Raw genomic sequence first — 20,453 nt, 5'->3', positions numbered from 1 at the left:
TTAACGAATATATACTACTTAATTATTGAGGTAAGGTGATTCAGAAGGATTATCTCAGTTCTTGGATGTTTGTTTATGCTGTTAAGATTGTTTAGCTGTCAGTTCACCTGGTGTCCATAAATGCTTAAGGGTTTTGGCAATGCTAATCATGAATGACAATATTGTTTTGTAATAAGAATGTTTGGCAGGTATGTTTGGTATGTTGGCTTCAGTAGTAATTCTTTTTTTAGTTTGCTTACACTGCCTTTTATTGGTATTCTATTTTTGTGGATCTGATTTGGTTTTGGTAAAAATTCTTTTTTAACTTAATCTCTTGGGGAAAGCTAACTGGATCATGAAATAGTAAGGGGATACAGAAGCTCTCACTTAAATTTGGATTTACACTAAAGCCAACGTTGCTGTTTGGAGGCAAGGCTTGGGAAAACATTCAGGTGAGGTCAGTTTTCCTTTATCTCAAAGGACTTTTGATTCTTGGACTAAGTGCTGTCGGTAAGACTGGGCTCATTGGTTCTGCGCTGTGCCAGAAAGAAAAGTAGCAGTTTTGTTGTTAGAAAAATTAATAGTGATAGAGATTAAACATATAGGAAGAAAAACTGGGCTTCCTCTTGCTTCTGAAACTTTGTTTTACTAAAGAGGTAGAATAAAAAGAATATAGGAAGATGGATAAATTATTTATTATTTTTGTAAAATGTCCTTTGTTGCTGCACGATCTTTCTATATTGTAAACTACTTATAAGAATAGGCAGTGGAAATGTTCAGACTCTCCATATTTGCTTGAAGATAATTTGTAGTTATTGTATGGTTCATTTAATTGGTCTTTTTGCTGTCGGTCACCACCACAAAATGGTACCTTTATTGAAAGTTTTAGTAGATGAACAAGAACTCATTTGCATATTGTAAGGACCTGTAGCATTTCTAAAGATGACTTTTTCCCCTTCATGTTAAGAGGTATATACTTACTGATAATACTGTGTGTTCTCGTAAGGTTTATCCGATGACAGTCAGCAGCAGGGTGTGATTAAGCCCTGTCCTCTGGCTCTGGGCCGAGTGTGTGTTGTCTCTGGTCGTGCAGTTACAGAGTAGGGCAGGTGGTATGTTCATATGCCTTTGATTGCTCAGAAGTTGGTGTGCTTTCCCAGGCAGAGCATTTTAGAGCTAGGTAGGATCATTGTGGGAGTGGAGGCTAGGGAACAGAGAGTTAATTCTTCACTGTTCTGTGGTTGAATTTACGTCTAGCCATTGAATTTACATCTGGCTGCAACTGATTTTCCAGGGGATTAAGATAGCATTGTGCTTAGAAGACTGGTTTTAGTACTTGAGAACTGGAACCCTTGCTAAGAGGGACTGGGCTTGTGTTTGGTTCACTGACAGAAAGATCGTTGTACTCTAACTCCTGATTCTTGAATTTGGTGAAGACATGGGAAAGTGAAGTAAGATTAGATGTGGATGATGAATTTTTAAGAACACAAGGATTATTAAAAGACTGAAAGCAACTCTGTATGACTGTACTGTTGGTTAAATTTTACTTGATTTGGTTACAAATGAATTATTTGGATAGAAAATATAAATTACCTGAGTTCAGCATTTATTTTAGAAAAATGTATAAATCCGAAGCCCAAGAAAATTTTTGATTTAAAATCTGATTTGAATTTTGGTAAATGGTAGCTATTTAATTAGTGTCAATCTATTGTGACCATATGTCTCCTAGAATCTGACAAGCATATAGCAATTAATTAGTGAGTAATCACTTTATTGCCAAACTTTTCTTCTGTTGGCAATATATTTGGATAAAAAAGATAAAGATAAAAAAAGAAAATACAATGTCTAGATACTATCCCATGTTAAAGTAGTACTGTTTAACCAAAACTTTGGAAACTTTCAAAAAGGAAACTATTGTTTTGTTAAAACTGTTGTTTTTAAAATAAACTATTGCTTTATTTAAACTTTAAATCATTTTTTAAAATGTTATCTTAAGAATAGAAGTGCTGTATTTCTGAATTTTAGTGGTAGTCTTTTTGTTTTGAAAGTATTCTACGTTAAGAATTATTTGGGGTAGAAGTGGTATTTTTGAGTCTCTTATATGTACATACAGAAATAGTTAATTGGTAATATTAAATTAAAAACTGAATTATCCTAATTCTTCACATTGTTTTAAATGTACAGATGTGGTCCAGACCTGTATATGACTGTTGTATTCACATTGTGATTTTGTTCTAACTAGTTTTTTAAATTGAAAAGTAATAACATGTACATTCATAATAACAATATTTCAGGTAATACAGAAGGGCCCTCATAGTCTCCTATTCAAAGACAACAACTTAACAGCTTCACAGCACAATCTGTTAACTAAAACATATGTTTCTTGTGAGGATCGCCCTGTTCTTAAACATTTGTTCCATTCATTATTATACTGTTCTTTTTATTGTTTTTATGTTTAAGTTTTTATTAAAATGCTTTCGGGATAATTACGTGTTCTTTTAGTAGAGAGAGATTATTTGTAATTAAGTTATATGGTTGTGTCTTATTGTGCAAACTGGACTTTATGTGCATTTTTTATTATGAAAAGGGTATTGGTAGTAGTGGTAGGCTGACTGATAAAGAGAAGGTAGTTAAGTCTGCAGTGTTGTGGATTAATTCTTCAAAGAACAATTAGCATAACCTCTTTGTGAGGTGTGTTTACAAGTGAGCTTTCTTATTAGAAAGCAAACATCATGCCAGAGTTAAAAATCCTTTCCAGGTTTGGGGTTGGAAAACAAAACTCACATGGAACTTTAATATGATAGGGAAAAGTATTTTCTGATAGATATCAGATATTAAATTCACAGATCTCCATATGCTGTTGGCAACATGTAAGGAATTCAAATCTTAAAAACATGCTTGTCGTCAGCTTTTAAAGGAAATTTGGCTATACAGACTGAGCACCAGGGACAGTGTGTCTGAAACAGACCAAGATCAAGAGAGGCTAAAACAAGGATTTGGAAAAAACAGATTTGAGGATTATTTTGAACTGATGTTTAGGTGAGCAATTGCATTAATTCCATTTCATATCTGGAAAAAGCCCTCTCTTAAACTTAGGACTTTTCCATTTCTTCTTAATATAAATAATCGATATCTACAAATACTTATGGAGCATACACTTTTTATACTTAAAAAAGATAGAAAAGAGAATTAAACAAATCTCTTGGTTTAGGTTTAGTTTCCTTTTGTAATATTTATTAGCTTTTGAAGTGATCTCCTCCACTTAGTAAAGAACACAGCCTGCTATAACTGACTGGCTTAGTTGGAATGCAGGAGACTTTTTTCATTCACTTAGAATGAGAGTTTCCATATTTCCAAGAATAGCAAAATCCATAAATATTACTTCCTTTATTTCTGCTGTCAATATTCTTCCTCTGTGCTTGAACTTTTAGATTTTAACTTTCTCTTGCAGTTCCCAGCACCTGGAGTATTTGCCTCTCTTACCCAGAGAGAGCGGCTTGCATTTGCGAGCTGCCTGGTGGCTATGTTAACGAGAAAAGTGACAAATGGTCTGCTTTGAGACCAAACATTTTATTATAGTTATGTGAATCCGTGTCATATACCAGCTAATTTAAAAATAAAATCATGACGCCTTTTTGTAAGCATACAAAGTATTAATAAATTCTGTTATTTATCTAGTTAAAAGTGTTCAGTAATTATACACATATATTTTGTTTTTTAGATTTGGATATCCAACAAATGAACAATTTCTTATCATTTTTATCTCAGACTGCAAATTCCTAAAAAAAGGGAACTAGATTGTCATAATTTCTTTGTGTATTTTTGCTTAACACAGTCCTTAATATAAGTATTTCATAAGTACTTTTCATTTCTGAACAGTTTACATACCAAAAAATTGCCTTTTAATTAATAAAATGGGACATTGTAAATTAAGGGAATAAAACTGGAAAAGAATAAATGGAATATTTTTTATGAAGTACAAAGAATGTATTGCCTTACTTAGGTGCTTTATTTCATATTCACAAGCCGCCTGCTTTTTTTATGCCCCAGCCTTTTATTGTGGAAAATTTCAAAGATGCACAAAAACAGAATACCCAGCTTCAGCAGCTCTAAGTTCTTGTTTCATCTGCAACTCTCCCATCCCCGGGTTACTGTGAAGCAAATCCTGGATATCAAATACTTCCTGCCACAGATGTTTCAGTTTGTTTCTCTAAAAGTTAATCAAGCCTTCGTCTGTAGACGACCTGCAATAAGATCTGATCTGCAGTCAGTGTACCGTATTCTGAGTGAAGACCAGTCTTAACAACCTTAGACCAAAGTAGGTACTTAGTGAGAAAGTGAAATCGTTTTAGAAACTTGTCATACCAATAACTCCTAGTATTCATGAGCTGTTATGTTTTTTTCAGGCTTTTCTTTATTTGAAGTTCCAACAGTTAACTTTCTTTTGGCTTTTGACTCTACCTCTGCATCCCCACAAGGGGGCAGATAAAGGAAGAGAAAAGTAAAATTTAAGTGAGCCTGATTTGAGTTTCGCTTTTATTCATCAGTCAAATGGAGTTGCAGCAGATTTTTGGAGTAATTTTTCAGAAACAAGCAGTGACTTCTCTTCTGAAAGAACTTGCGGTGCCCTTCCTTGCTTTTCAAAGACAAAATAATATTAGATACCTAAAACAGAGGTTAAGCAATAATCTTTTAAAAATGGTTTCTAAACCATTGTTACAGCCTTCAGTTTTCTCTGCTAATGGTTTGGGCTTTAATGAAAATATAGCATTTGAACTTATGTCTGATTTTTGCAAGCTATAGTTTAGGTAACTATTGTTGAAATTTCTCATTGAGCAATGAGGATATTGCCTAGTTGATGTATTTTACTGGGCATTTGATTAGCATTGGAAAGGGCATAACCACCATCTTTATGCCCAAACAGCTTCCCATTTCCTAAAACCTTCAGTTACTGTGTCAGTGTCATTGAGTGAATTATGTTCATAAACACCTACGAATATGTTATGGTTACTTTATGTATGGCAAAGACAGTATTCTATTTTGAAGCTTGTTTGATATTGAACACCTGAGCACCATAAAAATTGATTTTCAGTCTGTGGGCATTTTAAATGAGCACCTGTGGAGTTTTATGTAAGTTAATTATTTCTTTGTGTGAGACTGGTGTCTGGATACTTGAGGTGTGGGAGTTTTTCTTCTTCTGTATCGTGTATACTTGCCCTTCTTGTTCTTTTTCGTTTCCCAGTAAATATACTTCTTTTGGCAAAATGCTGTTTTTCCAAGCAGACTATGTAAGACTCACATTTTGTATATGTGGTTTTAGTTGTTATAAGATATTGAGGGAGAATAATGGGATAAACATTAATGGGATTAAAAAATGGGATTGACTCTTCTTTTTTTGTATGTATTTTGGCGTCTGTTTTACATTAGTGTTTTTCCTGCTGTTGCCACCCTTAAGATCTCTGGTTATCTAAATTTCTACATCACTGCGGCATGGCATATAATGAAACTGTTATCTTACATTCCTATAGCATTCTTTTTATCAGCAGTTAATGCCTTTTATTCCTTAACTTCATGCATGAATTATGTAGCATATGTGAAGAGGCTTAAACTGTTTCCATTACATTCTTTCTGGATGGCTCCTGTTATATTTAGGATATACTTATACTTTAGACAAAGTAAGAATGTTATTGTTGTTGACCTTGACCCCAGATAACTGGGCAGACATTATATAGCGATGTTTGAGTCTTCACAAAACGTACTGTTAAAGCCGACAGAGTGCTGGCGGGAGACTCTCCTGGACAGCAGAGTCATGGAGCTTTTCTTCACAGTAAGTCTCACTTTTCATCTCTGGTAGTAAAGGCCACGGAAAAGTGCCACTGAGAAGAGCACGTGCTTTTGTGTTTTTCTTACCTAAAACAAGACAGATTGCTTTTCGCCTCTAAAGCCTTCTCTTCTAATCAATATATCTGCTTAAACAGAAATCATGTAGAAATGTTCTTGTTAATTTATAAAACTGTTATATAATTATGAAGGATTTAATATCCTAGAGCTGAAGTTCTCACACTTCTTGGTCTCAGGCTCCCTTTACACTCTTAAAAATGATTGAAGACCCTGAAGAGCTTTTGTTTATGTGCGTTATAGCTATTAACATTTACCATATTAAAAATTCAGACCGAGAACTTTAAAATAATTTAATTCATTTAAAAATATCAATACCAAATCATTATATATCAACAAATAACATTTTAATAAATAGCTATATTTTTGATAAAAAAAGGTTAGTGAGAAGAGTGATATTGTTTTACATTTTTGCAAATCTCTCTAATGTCAGGGGTAATAGAAGACAGCCACATTCTCATATCTGCTTCTTCATTCAATCGGTTGCAGTATTACACATCATGTAGCCTTGGGGATACTGTACTGTATGCATGTGTGACAGTAAGAATGGGAAAGGCAAATACTGTCTTTGTATTATTATGAAAATAGTTTTGCCCTTACAGCCAACCTAACAGGGTCTTAGGAAGCTCCAGGGCCTGGACCACACTTGGAGAGCTGCTCTTCTACAGTAGGGTGCTTTTTATGGACTAATTATCAGTCATGGGTTGAGTTAGTGTTATTGAATAACAGGTTATTTCAACTCTAACTATTTGCTAAATATCGAGAAGTAAGCAGTATGCTCCCGTGTTTGCCCATGAGGGTCCCCAATATAATGATCAAAAGCTGGGGAAAAAATACCTACTATATATGTGTGTAGGGTGTATGTGTGTTAGGTGCTTATTTGCAATTATAGGGCAAACATACAAGTTATTTAGATATAATGGCTGGGGCAGAAATACAGATAAAAACCAATTAAGGAGGAAAAAAGTATTTTGCTTATTAATCCCAACCATTAATTATAGTTTCTTACCTTTTCATTTGTTTAAAAAAATTCACTTTTTTAAAACGTTTTTGCACCATTTAAAAATTGTAGTTATGTGATGTATATTAGAAAATACCTAGAACAAGATTGTTTATCCATGGATATCCATAAAAATATTTTCTCTAAAAATACTCAGAAGATTACTTTGCATTTGCTTAAATCAGAGAAATGACTATCAGTATCAAAGAATTGTAGCTAAGTTTTAAAAATCTGTTGCCTGCCTCATCTGACAGAAGTTGTTTTGATTTGTATCCAAGTTCAACTTTCAGTATTATTCATTTGATTGAAAGTAGATCCCATTCCAGCAGTTTTTGAAAAGGTGAAAAACTTGCTACCAGTACTGGAAACAACTACCCCAAATCTGAACAGCTGTCTAGACAGACTGGACAGCTGCTCCTGTCAGCTGTGAACTACCACAGGCAAATAACTTTTGAATTGAAAGTTAACTCTTTTTCACTTTGTTATTTTAACAGTTTTGTATTTGTGGCCTATTATTTTCATTTAAGCAGTTTATAAACAATTTTAATTTTGTTATTTGTTACGAAAAAGGCAGTGGCTCATCTTTTTGTGTTATTAAGTTTTTGTTAAATTTATTTTCAGTTATGTGAATTCATTCCTGATTTAAAGCAGTTTTCCACCGGATATCATCGCTATTTCCGTAAATTTCCATCAATAAACGTAAATATACTATCGTGTGGAATCGAGCCTTGAAATATGTTGCTCATATTTGAATTCAGGAACACTTCAGGTTGCATTCTGCCCCTCAGAAGTGTACAAAATGCTCAATTTTTCTTTCTCCCATTAGGTGTTGGAAAATTGCTCTCCTTAGTTTTTCCTTCTACCTTTTTGACAGATTCTTTCTGATCTTGTTTGTGGTCTCTTTCTCTGCTTATTGCTTAAAATACCAAGTATTTAGTAAAATACTTAGTAAATACTAAGTAAATACTGAATTACTAATACTTATTTAGTAAAATACTGAGATAGGAACACTACGATAGTGTTCCTGTCTTAGTTCTCAGCTTTGCTGACTGTGTACACTTTTGTGGGGCTCTCTCTCCCACATGTACGCCCTCAAGCACCACTTCTACCCTGATGACTCCTAAATCTATATTCGGCACACACTGCTCCAGAGTTCCAGAGTCTTATAATCCAAGTGCTTACTGGATGTTTTAATTTGGATGGCCCACAGGCATCTCAGATTCAACATGTTCCAGTAGGATTTATCATCTTACTTGCTTCTCTTTATTCCCTGTCTTGCTTCACCATTCACCTCCCTGGGTGTTCTGCTAGACTTTGCTTTTCCTTTTCCCTCTGCTTCTCTCCCTATTCAAGTCATGAATTCATTTTTTAAGTTGTATAATATAGTTCAGATATGGTAGAACTCTTTGTAGTGCTGACATTGGAAGAAGGGCGAAAATCTATGTTATGTAAGAATTAATCATTGATTTACCTTGAGTTTTCTGTGGTTCGTATGTTAGATAACATAAATTGAACAGTACAGGCAGGCTCTACAGACAGTTTCTTGTTTTATTTTATCACATATTCAATGTTAGCTGTTTCTTTGAAGGTATTTTTTCTTTTGATTCTTCATTTTCTGGACCAGGAGTGAGCAACCATTTGGCTCTGTGGTAGAAAAGAAGCCCTCTGTTCTCCCAGATTGCATTGTATTAGTTGATAGAATGTTTCCCTAGGTATCATGTTTGAATGTTGATTAGGTTAAAGGCACAATGGCAGAAATTTAGTTACAGTTTTCAGATAAGGAACTTAAGAATAAGCTTCGTTCAAAAGTTCATGAATTAGTGTGGGTATATGATTTTGTGTTGTACTTTTAATTTACTCTATAAAACTTAGAGTAGAATATATTTTGAAAAACATTTCTTTTGTTCTCGACCAGGGATTGTCAAACTTCTTCTGTAAAGACCAGGTAGTAAATATTAGGCTTTGCAGGTCACATTTTCTCTGAGGCAACTATTCAGCTCTGCCCTTGTAGTACGACTGTAGATGATGCCTCAGCAAACAAGCACGGCAGTGTTCCACTAAAACCTGGTTGACAGTTGTTAAAATGTGAGCTTTGTATAATTTTTATGTGTCTTGAAATCTTATTGTTTGATTTTGTTTTTCCCAACTGTATAAAAATGTAAAAACCATTCTTACCTCACAGGCCATACAAAAGCAGGCAGGAATCCAGATTTGGCCTGTGGGCTGTGGTTTGCTGACCTACTGTTCTAGACCAAAGAGGGTAACATATTTTAAGCATATCAGTAGATAAATTAACTTTGTAACTTTCACTAAGTTTTTAAGGTTTTAAGTTTCTTAGAACCTTCGGAAGTTCAGGGATTAAAGTTGATGGAATCAATCCGTGAATGAAGATTTATTGAGAGTCTGTTCGCTGTGTCCCAGCACTATACCAATGACTAAGAGAAACATTCTAACTTCAACTAACTTATAAATTTATAATTGCGAAGTCAGTGAACATAACCTGAAACAAATAGAGAATAAATGTTTAATATTATGTGCCATTCAGAAAGCAGGGATTGGTGTAGGAAAAGAAGGGCTAGAGAAGTCAAATGCTTGTCCAAAGTAGAAAATGGACTCTGTAAATGTTGTGGTGAATTAAAATCATTACCTATAATTTCTTTACTAAATGTATTTTTCTTGGTTATTTGAATTATGTCAAATCACAGAAATGAACCATCTTTAAAATCTGAAAATATTTATAGCACTGTAAAATTAGGGAGCAATATTTTGGGAGCATTTCCTTCACACATGCAACTGTATACCTGGTGTTTCACCAGGTGTTGTATCATTGAAATAAAGTCTGGATGAGGTTTAAAGTGGATTTAAATACAATTTAAATAAAAGTTTTATTTAAAAATTTTTAGTATTTATTAGTAGCAATGATGTAGGATAAAATGAGAATGAAACAAATTGTAGGCCATCGCAGTTAATGAAAGAGTGTGCTTATATATTGGTTGAATGAATGAATGTCTAGGGATTGACAGGTATATTGGTTTTCTAAGTGTGCAACTGTTTACTTCCACTAACGTAGCATCTATACACTCCTGATTGAACTTGTCTGCTAACTTTAGCAAGAAGCTCTAGCTAGGCATAGTTAGCATAATACAGATGACTGTCGTTGTTGCTGTTTTTAGAAGAAGCAGTATGTCTGACTGGCTGGCATCTGTTTCTCTCTTTGTCATAACGTGCTGGAGACAGTTCAATTTTCAAAATGTAGGTAGCCCTTAGTTAAAAATTAATTGATATGTTTAAAATCATGTCCTATAATGTAAAGTGGACTGAGGGACAATTTTCAAATTTAGTTTAATTCAACAATTAATTTTCTAGAAATAGCCAACTACAGTGAATTTTTCTCTTACCTCATTTGGCATGATAGACACGTGACCCTTACAAAAGAAGAATTTATTTTTATGGATTAGTAATTCTTTCTAACAGGTACATCGAAAAATCAGAGAAGATTCAGATATGGCACAAGATTCCCTGCAGTGCCTTGCCCAGTTAGCTTCTCTCCATGGACCCATCTTCCCTGATGAAGGTTCGCAAGTCGATTATCTAGCACACTTCATTGAGGGACTACTGAATACTATCAATGGGTAGGTATACTTGCCCCTCACAAGTGAAAAAAGGAACTTTCAGTTTTTTCTTTAACAGTGGAGGAAAAAAAGAAACTAGTGATGTTTTTCCCTTTTTAAAATATTTTGAAGTATAGTTTTATGGTAATTTGAAATTAATAGCTATGCTTTTAAAAATGAATAGGTGATAATATTTGCATGTTTGGAAATGCGTGATTGTGACTTCTCTTCTACTACCACTTAATAACACTCTTGCTTGATTTTTAGAATTGAAATAGAAGATTCTGAAGCTGTGGGAATCTCCAGCATTATCAGCAACCTGATAACTGTGTTCCCTCGAAATGTTTTAACTGCCATTCCAAATGAACTTTTCTCCTCCTTTGTTAACTGCCTCACACACCTCACTTGTTCTTTTGGGCGAAGTGCTGCACTGGAAGAAGTGGTAAGTGTTCTAAAATGAATGGTATCTGTTTCTCACAAGAAAATCTGCTGTGCCTTTGGGACACTTCTCATGACAAGTAATTATTTTAAGTGAGTACTAGCTATTGTTAAAATTGCGTTTTTGTTTATATGTGCAAATTATTTGGCAGTCTGTGTTTGGAAACATGACTTTTAAAATTTTGTGGATTAAAATCACTTTAGTAGATTAAATTTATTGGTCTCAAGATTTTAACTTTGAGATAATTTAGTACCTGAATGTAGGACATAGAATAAAATGTTTATATTAAGAATTATGTTGAAAGCCCATATTAACAATAAAAACTTTAAGTTTAAAGGGTGCTGCTAACTTTGTGGTGTGGTGACTATGTGTAATTTTTATGTATTTTTTGAGAATTTTAAAATTTTGGACTTCTCTGGAAATTACTTAAAGATAATTTGGTTCTAATTATAACCATACTTATTTTGATTAGACTGTGCTCTTTAATTTTTTTGGTGCTATGGTTTAATAGTATATGTTGCTAGAATTTAATTTAAATGAAAATGAAGACCAGTAGCAGTACTAAAGATTTTTTGTATAAATTTTCAAATGCATATTTTCCAAATTTTATATTTAATTTAGAAAACACGTGCTTAAACTCCTTGACAGCACAGCTGCGTTTATAATAGTTACTATGAATAACTACGTTAATCATGGGAAATAATTGATTTTTTTCCTACAAAGTAGTTATTAAATTGTTGAAACTAAATTTTCTTTTTATGAATCAAAACGTGGATCTTTTCAAAGATTTGTAAGGGCAATAAGAATATTTGTAGATATCTGTTAGAATTTCATGTTAAATCCTAACTGAGCTGTTTTGTTGGGGGTCTGGCAGTGCACGTGTGAGTTTTTCGTATCCTTTCAGAGCTGTTCGGAGGATAAAGAACTCAGGAATGATTGTGTTTATGTAGCTGGGCACTTCAGTGGTTTGATGAGGACAGGAACCAGGTCAGGCAGATATTTCTGTGTTGGAAAAAGTATAGGTAGTGGAGGAATAGAAGTTTAAGGGTGTAATATGTGAGAGGTGAATTTCTCAGGGGCAGCAACTATGTACTCAGCATGGAAATACAGGGAAATTTTAAGTATTTAAGCTTTACTCAAACCCTTCAAATTATCATGGACTCTGAATCAATCAGGTTTCATCTCACAGGTTTTGTTGTACTTTGTTTTCCTCCTTGGTTTGTTTTCTCTTCTAAACTAGGTGGATTAAACGGCATGTTGATCATGTGTTTAGAAACACAAATACCTTTTAGTTTCTTTTTGTGGGTTAAGGATGTTCCTAAACATTTTATAGAAAAATTGCTGGAGGATTTATAACATTGTTAGTTTGCAGATTTTTAGTTTTAGTTTAGAATTTATTTATTTTAACCAGGAGACTGACAACTTGGAAAACAATTTTTCTGTCAAGGTTTGACATATACAGAAAGGCTAGATCCGCTTTCAGAGAAGTCGATGTGTATTGTGCTTGTTTCATAAGAAGGCGTGCTCTGGTTATGTTGTACCTAATACGTTTCATTTAAGAGAAGTGTTACTTCTTTTAATCAATTTCTTTTAATTGCTCTGTTTATGACATTTAAAAAATGTTCTTAAAAATAATTGGTTACGTATTAAAAAAGGCAGAGGGAGAAGATTTGTCTAAAGCTTTGCATCACTCATGGTAGCTAGGTAAGGGAGGTCTGGTGAAGTTGAGGGCTAAGGGGGGGCCCTGTACGATGAGTTGCCAGACTAAACGAATCCTCCTAAATGTCGCTTCAACCCTGTGTGCTTTTCATTATACCCTGTGTGTGCTGGGGGAGCGGGGCCTGGGGAATGTGCAACTGTCAAAAGTACGTGAGCAAGTCTGGCCAAACCAGAGTGGAACTTCTGGAACACAGGCCACATGTCTTGTTTTCTTGTGCACCCAGTGATTGTGGTATTAGTACATAATATATAGTTGTTGACCTGAGATGGAAAAATATATATAAAGAAATGATCTATTAAGTAAAAATTGAAAAATTGAGGCATATAAAAAACATACTTTGGGAGTCAGTGTGGTACAGAAAGATCCTGAACTTTGGAGGGGGACAGCACAGTCATACACCAAGTAATCATAAACTACAGGGCCCTGAGCTAATTGCTTAACCTTTTCTGAGCATGTTTCCTTGTTGGGATAGTTAGGATAATTTCTTCTGAAGTGTTATGGGGTGGATTAACTATATGAAAGTGCCTGAACAGTGTGTGCAATAAAAGGTAGAATAATTATGATAAAAATGAACCTTTATAATAGCATTTATTGAGAGCCTGTATTGTGTATACTGTCTTACCAAGTAACACTGGTTCTTGAGTGTTGTTTTGTAGAAACCAAATATTTTAGTATTAGTTTTCTTGATAATTTTAATTTTGTGAAATATCTGTTTTTCTTTAATATCAAACGAGTTTCTTTTCCCAATAGGAAAACAGATTTATCATATACACTTGTTTTATTGTGATTTTTTTTCAGAAATGTATTTATTTAGGAATACATATAGATTGTCTCTTTTTTTAGAAATTCATGTCTCTATGAATTTGGTGATTATGATGGTGATTATGTTGCCATAGCAAGTTGAAAAAAAGAGCCTCTTCATGGGAAGAAAAATTCATGATACTAGTGTGTGTTTATGAAGTATGTCCTTGGTTGGTGGCTTTAGCCTGTGTGTGAAGAGACTGTTATTTATGATTATCCCTCAACTTTTTGAAAGTCTGTGCTCAAAAAAAGCAATTCCAGTCTTCAGCCAAGTTGTTCATTTTGCTGTTAAAATTTCTTAGTATTACTTGAGGCTTCCTGAAGCCAAGAATTTTTTCATTGCATCCCAGAAATCAAATTACTGTCTAATTGTTGGACCTAAGAAGTGAGAATGATTGTAGAGATGAAATTATTGCCTTAAAAATTAAAATCCTAACAAAATAATTCTTCATATTGTTATGTCAACTATTTTATAAAATATTTATAATACTAGGACATGCATTTAAATTGATTCCGTGAAATTTGAAGAGAATATGACTTGAACTCCATACTCCAGTTTGTTTCTTGATTTCTTTTGTCAGTAGAAAATTTTAAGCTCAGCCACCAGTAGGTTCATCAGACAGAAGCCATGTAAGTGAACACAGCAACCATCATAATGCTTAAACGTTGACGTGTATGTGTGTTTGGGTGTGTGTGGGTGTGTATGTAAGGGAGGAGTGGTAGATAAATTTTATAAAGTAAGAACTTTATATTTAATTTTGGTACATTTGTAGCCTGATCTCAAGACCAGCAGGACAAAGTAATGAAGAAAATGATACTTGGTAAGGTTGTTGGGAAGTTCATTCTAGAGTGTAAGGCAGTTGGGTGAGTGAGTGGATTTAAAGTTCAGCATTCTTAATTCAAAATCTGTCTTCTTTAGCTCAATGGACAGTTACTTTGTGGAGAGGAGATGTAGTGAAAAGGAATACATTGAAACCAAATTACAAAGTGAGAACTAGGAAGCAGAAATTTGAGGACATTTCAGTGATAAGAAGGAAAGCAATAGGTTACTTTCCGGAATGGTGATGTCAGTACAATGCATATATACCAAATGTCTACCTTGGATCTTAACTCATATGAGGATGGGATTGTTTGAGAAACTGTGCCAGCCGCCTCACCCAAGGGTTCTGACCACTAGGAAGGTATATATTGATGTTACTGTAAAGAGCAAGACAGCTGTCCAGCCCCATTATGTGCATTCATTTCCTTTGCTTGAAAGACCAAAGAAAAGAATTAAATGGGATTCATGAGTATTTTTTAAACTTTACACATATACTTCTTTTTATACTTCTTTTTAAATATACTTCTTTTTAAAATACTAACGGTAGCTTTAGCTCTATGAGGATATTTGGAAGAAAATTGGCGACTGTTACACCTTAAATATAGACTCTAACTTAAAGAATACTCTAAAAAATAATTTCAGTGTTGTATTTAATTCTGATGGTGCAACGTTTCCTGACTTGTATGTGAGTCAGCTCTGATTTTTTCAATCTGCTACGCCAGTCCTAGTGCAGAACCAGTGTTTAAGTTTTACAGAATTCTTGCACTTGAGACAGAGTATAGTGGATTTAGAATAAAGCTTACCTACTGTCATAACTATTGTTCCATATAGTATCCTTTGTATTGTTTATGTTACTAGCATTAGAAACATAACTAGGTCTAATGGGCCAGGGGTTCAAAAATGAATGCTAGAGTGAGGTAGAAAAAAAGAATTACTCTTTTACCTTGTGTAAGCCAGGTGAGTCCCTGAGATGGCAGTACCCTAGGAGTATTGCTGGATTAATTTAATTCCATAAATATTTATCGAACACATACCATGTGCCAGGCAGTGTTGAAGGCATATACATTCCTTTGCATTAAGAATTTGGAAGTTCATGTACATTTCCAAAAGAAAGAAAGTGTGTTAGTCTAGGAGTGTAACATCTAAAAACTGTTTCTGAAAATTACAACTCAGACTCTGGGTGCTTTTGTGTGTTTTTAAGTGAGCTGTCTATAGGATTTTTCTAACAGCTGCAATACTTGTCCACCAAGTCACTTTCTTTTGGGGGATTTCAGAAGCCAGGAATACTGTCAGCCACATAGGTACTCTGAAGTTAAATTAATTCTGTGCTTTAATAACTGGCTAGAAAAAAGTGATGATGAGAGAATAAATGAACTTTTTTGCATTTGATGTTCAAAGACTTCTAAATTCTTTTTTAAATGAGAGCTTGTGGCATTTTAGTTGTGACGTTTCTGTGATTCTTCTCTATAGTGCCATATTTGCCTTAAACGAGATTGCACGAGGGAAAGGATCAGAATACTTATAGCAGATGAGCAACAGCGTAAACTAATGTAACGCAGTCTTTGATCTTTCGTATTTCTTGTGAATGTTTTACACTGTGCAATACAGATTTTATTTGATCTGTCATTGGACTTGGGTGTGGTAAATTTTAAACTTGTGAAATATTTCATAAATATAAAGTAAAATTTTATATATATATAAAAGTTGTAAAGAATAATAAAGTAAACAACTGTGTACCAACCATCCAGATTAAGGAATAGTATGTTATATTAATAGAACCTTTTTTTCCCTTACATTTACCTGGAGGTTTCCCCCCCTTCTGTTATTGCAAGCACATTTTTTGTTGCGAAGTTATTTTTGCCAGAAGATATTTTCATCATGTTTGCAAATGAACACTGCTAGTGAACTTCCTGGCCAGTGTTCTTGGCACTTTTTTCCCAGGCTCTACAATCTCCGATTGTTTAATTTGTTTTCATTCCCGAGTCCTTGTAAAAAGTAATGTAGTAGCAGCAGCCTCCGGTTGGCAACATAGAACACAAAGTAAACGAGGTTAAGGAACTTCTTAAGTGGTACTCCTTGGATATAAAATTTTCTATGTGAGAATTAATTGCCCACACCTATCCTTATTGTATTTTTCATGTCTATGAATTGTATGCTTTTCTTAACTAACTCATGTAATTTGTGTTTACATATGAAGATAATACTGATGATCAAAGAAGGAGCTTTCCAATTTCATGGAAGAGATTTGGAGTTGTCATTTTGGTTATTTGCTGTTTGTAGAACAAATCTATTGTAGTGGGATGGATTATAGTAACCATAGTACTATCATATGTAGGAGTAGAGTTGGAGTTGTTTGCAGCATAACAATCAATTTTAGAACTACTCTTACTTGAGATTTATCTTGTATACTTTTACAATAGCTGATATTACATATACACCCACATACTGTATTTTTTAGAGCAGTTTTAGATTCACAGCAAAATTGAGTGAAAATACAGAGTTTTCACATTTGCCCCCCCTCCCAAACACACACAGCTTCCTCCACTGTCAACATCCCCCACCAGCATGGTATATTTGTTACAGTTGATGAACCAGCATTGACACATTCTTATCACCCAAAGTCCACAGTTTGCATTAGGGTTCACTTTTGGTGTTGTATGTTCTATGTATAATGACGTGTACCCACCATTATAATATCATACAGAATAGTTTCACTGCCCTAAAAATCCCCTGGGCTTCACCTAATCATCGCTCCCTCTCCCTCCCAGCGCCTGGCAGCCACTGATCTTTTTACTGTCTCCATAGTTTTGCCTTTTCCAGAATGTCATGTAGTTGGAATCATACAGTAATGTTAGATTGTAATCTCTGAAGTTCAATTCAATGTCAAAAAGGAGAGCAGATTCACATATTAAAAGTTTTCTTTCCATACCTTCATTTGGCAGCATTTTCATAAATAAAATTAACCACTATTTTTCTAATTAACCACTGTTAACCACTATATATTCACATAGTTACCACACATAAAAGTAGATTTTTTTCTGTGCCTGAAGAGCTGCAGATTCACTCTTCCATACTCTTCCAAATTAATTATGGGCGTTGAAATGTAAGTGCTGATATCATATTTTGATTACCTTCTCCACCCTCCATTCCCAAATGGAGTAAAGTGGGGTCAAGTAGTCTCATAAGCTCTAAGCCCCTTTCCAAAGCCTTTCTGGCAGCAGGCCTGACAATACCCAGGGCGTGAGCACATAGCGTCTAGCTGGGACTCCTTCGTCATCTCTGCGCACGTGCTCTGGCTTGGCTGCTGGGTGTTGGCCAGAGTGATGATGGAGCAGGGCCAAGGTATTAGGAAAAAGCACTCGCTTAGGTTTCACTTCTCTGTGATTAGACTGAAAGATTTAGTTGCCAATTGTCATCAACCAAATTTCTCACGCTTTGCCTGATGAGTTGCTTGTATTGTTATCCAAGAGGAAGCAGTATGCTCTTTAGAAGTTTTTAGTTCTTCTTATAAATCACCATCCATTGAATTGGGGCTCTTACAGTCAGCCTGTGATCTGTTTTGTCTAATATCAGGGCTTTATAGTAGGGATTGTCGAATGCTCTTTCAGTAATAAAAAAGCTTATAAGCCTTTTACATTTTATTTGTGCTTTTCTATATATGAATAATTAAACTGTGATAGCATGCATTATATGTGTACTAAATAACAACAAAAGTAGTTCTTAGAAAATGTCCTCCTTCTTCCTTTTGAGACACTGGAGGTCAGAGATGCTATTCCATAAGTTCCTCTTAAGATATGTTCCCAGTCTGTTTATTTTGGCAAGATAAACTGTTAAGACTTAACAAATGATGTCTGCAAAGCACATGCTTTGTTAAGTATATAAACAGGCCACAGATGTTTCTATGGCAAGAAAGTATCTTATTCATCTCCCTATTCCAGTGCTTCTCTCTTAGCATTCAAGTAGTTTTTGTTGAAGGAATAAAACCACTTTCTCCTGTTGCTAATAACAAATTGAGCACTGTGCGTGGCCGTTTTAGCACTGTTTGATCATTTTATATAGATGATTTTATGACGTCATATTTGATACACACAAAAAATAAAACGTGTGTCATTCTAAAACATAATGAAGTGACCGTGAGTGAACCCATGACCCAGCTCAAGAACATTACCGGTGCCTCGGTTCATGTTGCTGGTGTACGCATCCCTGTTCCACTCCCTGGCTGCTCCCTCTTCCCACACTGCAAGAGAGGTGACCGCGGTTTTGAATTTTATCATTTTCTTGCTTTAAAAATTTTGATCATTTATATGTATAAGATAATGTTATTGTGTGACTATTACACCACAATTTGTCTTTCCATTTTGCTGTAAATGAATCTTTGGGTTTCCTTCTTTTTGCCCTTACAGTGTTACAGTTAACATTCTTTTATGTGTTTCCTAGCACACGTTTGAGAGTTTTTCTAAGGTCTGAACCTTGGAATGGAATTTTGGGATCATAGGATATGTAAATGTTTAGTTTTAAAAGATAATTTCAAATTGTTTACTGAAGTGATTCGACCAATTACATGTTCACCAGTGGTGTGAGTTCACATTGATCCATGTCTTCACCATTAGAATTTTCGCCAAACTTGCAAGTATAAAGTATAAAGTATGGTCTTAATTTGCTTCCCCAAATACTAATAAGATTTGAGCATCTTTTCATATGTATAAATGTATAATTCTCATGATTATTCTTATGATATGCTTGTTCAGTCCACTGCCCATTTTCCTATCAGGTTGTTTCTGTTTTTCTTACTTATTTGTAGAAGTTCTTTATATATATATATTTTACACTAATTTTTTTGTCAGTTATTTGTGTTGTAGATCTATTCTCCCAGTTTTGTGGTTCCTCTTTTCACTTTCTGGTATTAAAAAAATTAATTTGGAATAATTTTAGATTTATAGAAAAGTTGCAAAGATAGTACAGAGAGTTCCTATATACCTTTTATCTAGTTTCTCCTAATATTATCATCTTATATAACAATGGCACATTTGTCCAAACTAAGAAATTAACATTGGTGCATTATTATTAACTAAACTATTGGGATTTCACCAATTTTTCACCAGTGTCCTTTTTCTGTTCCAAGATCCAATCCTGGATACCATGTTGCATCTAGACTTCATAGTATCTTTTGATGAATAAATGTTCTTCATCTTAGTGTAGTTGAATTTACTGTCATTTCTTTTATGATTTGCATTCTTAGTTCCTTGTTTCAGACACCTGCCTTTCCTGTCTTTTTCTTCTAAATGCCTTAAAAGTTTGCCTTTTATGATTTTTACCATCTCAGAATTTAATTTTGAATATGATATCAAGTAGGGATCCAATTTCATTTTCTTCCATATGGATAAAGATTTTTTCCAGCAATATTTATTCATATTTGTATTTTCTGTTTTCCCCCAGTGTTATTAAGAGATAATTGACATACATCACTGTATAAGTTTAGGATATAGAGCATGATAGTTTGATTTAACATATATTGTGAGATAACTACCACAATAGATTTAGTTAGTATCTATCATCTCATATAGATACAATAAAAAGAAAAGAAAAAACAATTTTTCCTTGTGATGAGAGCTCTTAGGATCCACTCTCTTAACTTTCCTTAATATCATACAGCAGTGTAGCTATAGTCATCATGTTGTACATTACATCCCTAGTCTTTATTATCTTATAGCTAGAAGTTTGTACCTTTTGACTGCCTTCCTCCAATTTCCCCTCCTCCCACTCCCCGTCTCTGATAACCACAATGTCGTCTCTTTTTCTCTGAGTTTGATGGGTTTTTTCTTTTCTTTTCTTTTCTTTCTTTTTGGATTCCACATATAAGTGAAATCATACAGTATTTATCTTTCTTTGTCTGACATATTTCACTTAGCATAATGCCTTCAAGCCCTATCCATATTGTTGCAAATGGTAGGATTTTCTTGTTCTTTTATGGCTGGATAATATTCCATTGTATATATATTTTTATATACCACAACTTCTTTATCCATTCATCCATGGACATGTAGTTTGCTTCCATGTCTTCACTGTTGTAAATAGTGCTGCTATGAACAGGAGATGCAAGTATCTTTTTGAGTTAGTGTTTTCCTTTCCTTTGGATCTATTCCCAGCAGTGGAATTGCTGGATCATATGGTAGATCTATTTTTGA

General features: G+C 34.2%; 1 protein-coding gene across 3 annotated transcripts in view; it reads left to right on the top strand.

Moving 5' to 3' along the window:
* XPO4 (exportin 4) overlaps window positions 1-20,453 on the top strand; it is a 125,840-nt gene that overhangs the window by 65,186 nt on the left and 40,201 nt on the right. For all 3 annotated transcript variants that reach the window (XM_070577834.1, XM_070577837.1, XM_070577836.1), the window contains 3 exons: window positions 5,694-5,806; window positions 10,352-10,509; window positions 10,756-10,930. In XM_070577834.1, coding sequence (XP_070433935.1) covers window positions 5,694-5,806; window positions 10,352-10,509; window positions 10,756-10,930 — 446 coding nt within the window. The remainder of the gene's footprint in view (window positions 1-5,693; window positions 5,807-10,351; window positions 10,510-10,755; window positions 10,931-20,453) is intronic.

Source organism: Equus przewalskii, chromosome 16 (assembly GCF_037783145.1).
Source record: "Equus przewalskii isolate Varuska chromosome 16, EquPr2, whole genome shotgun sequence".
Lineage (NCBI taxonomy): Eukaryota > Metazoa > Chordata > Mammalia > Perissodactyla > Equidae > Equus > Equus przewalskii.
This window is presented reverse-complemented; position numbering and strand designations above follow the sequence as displayed.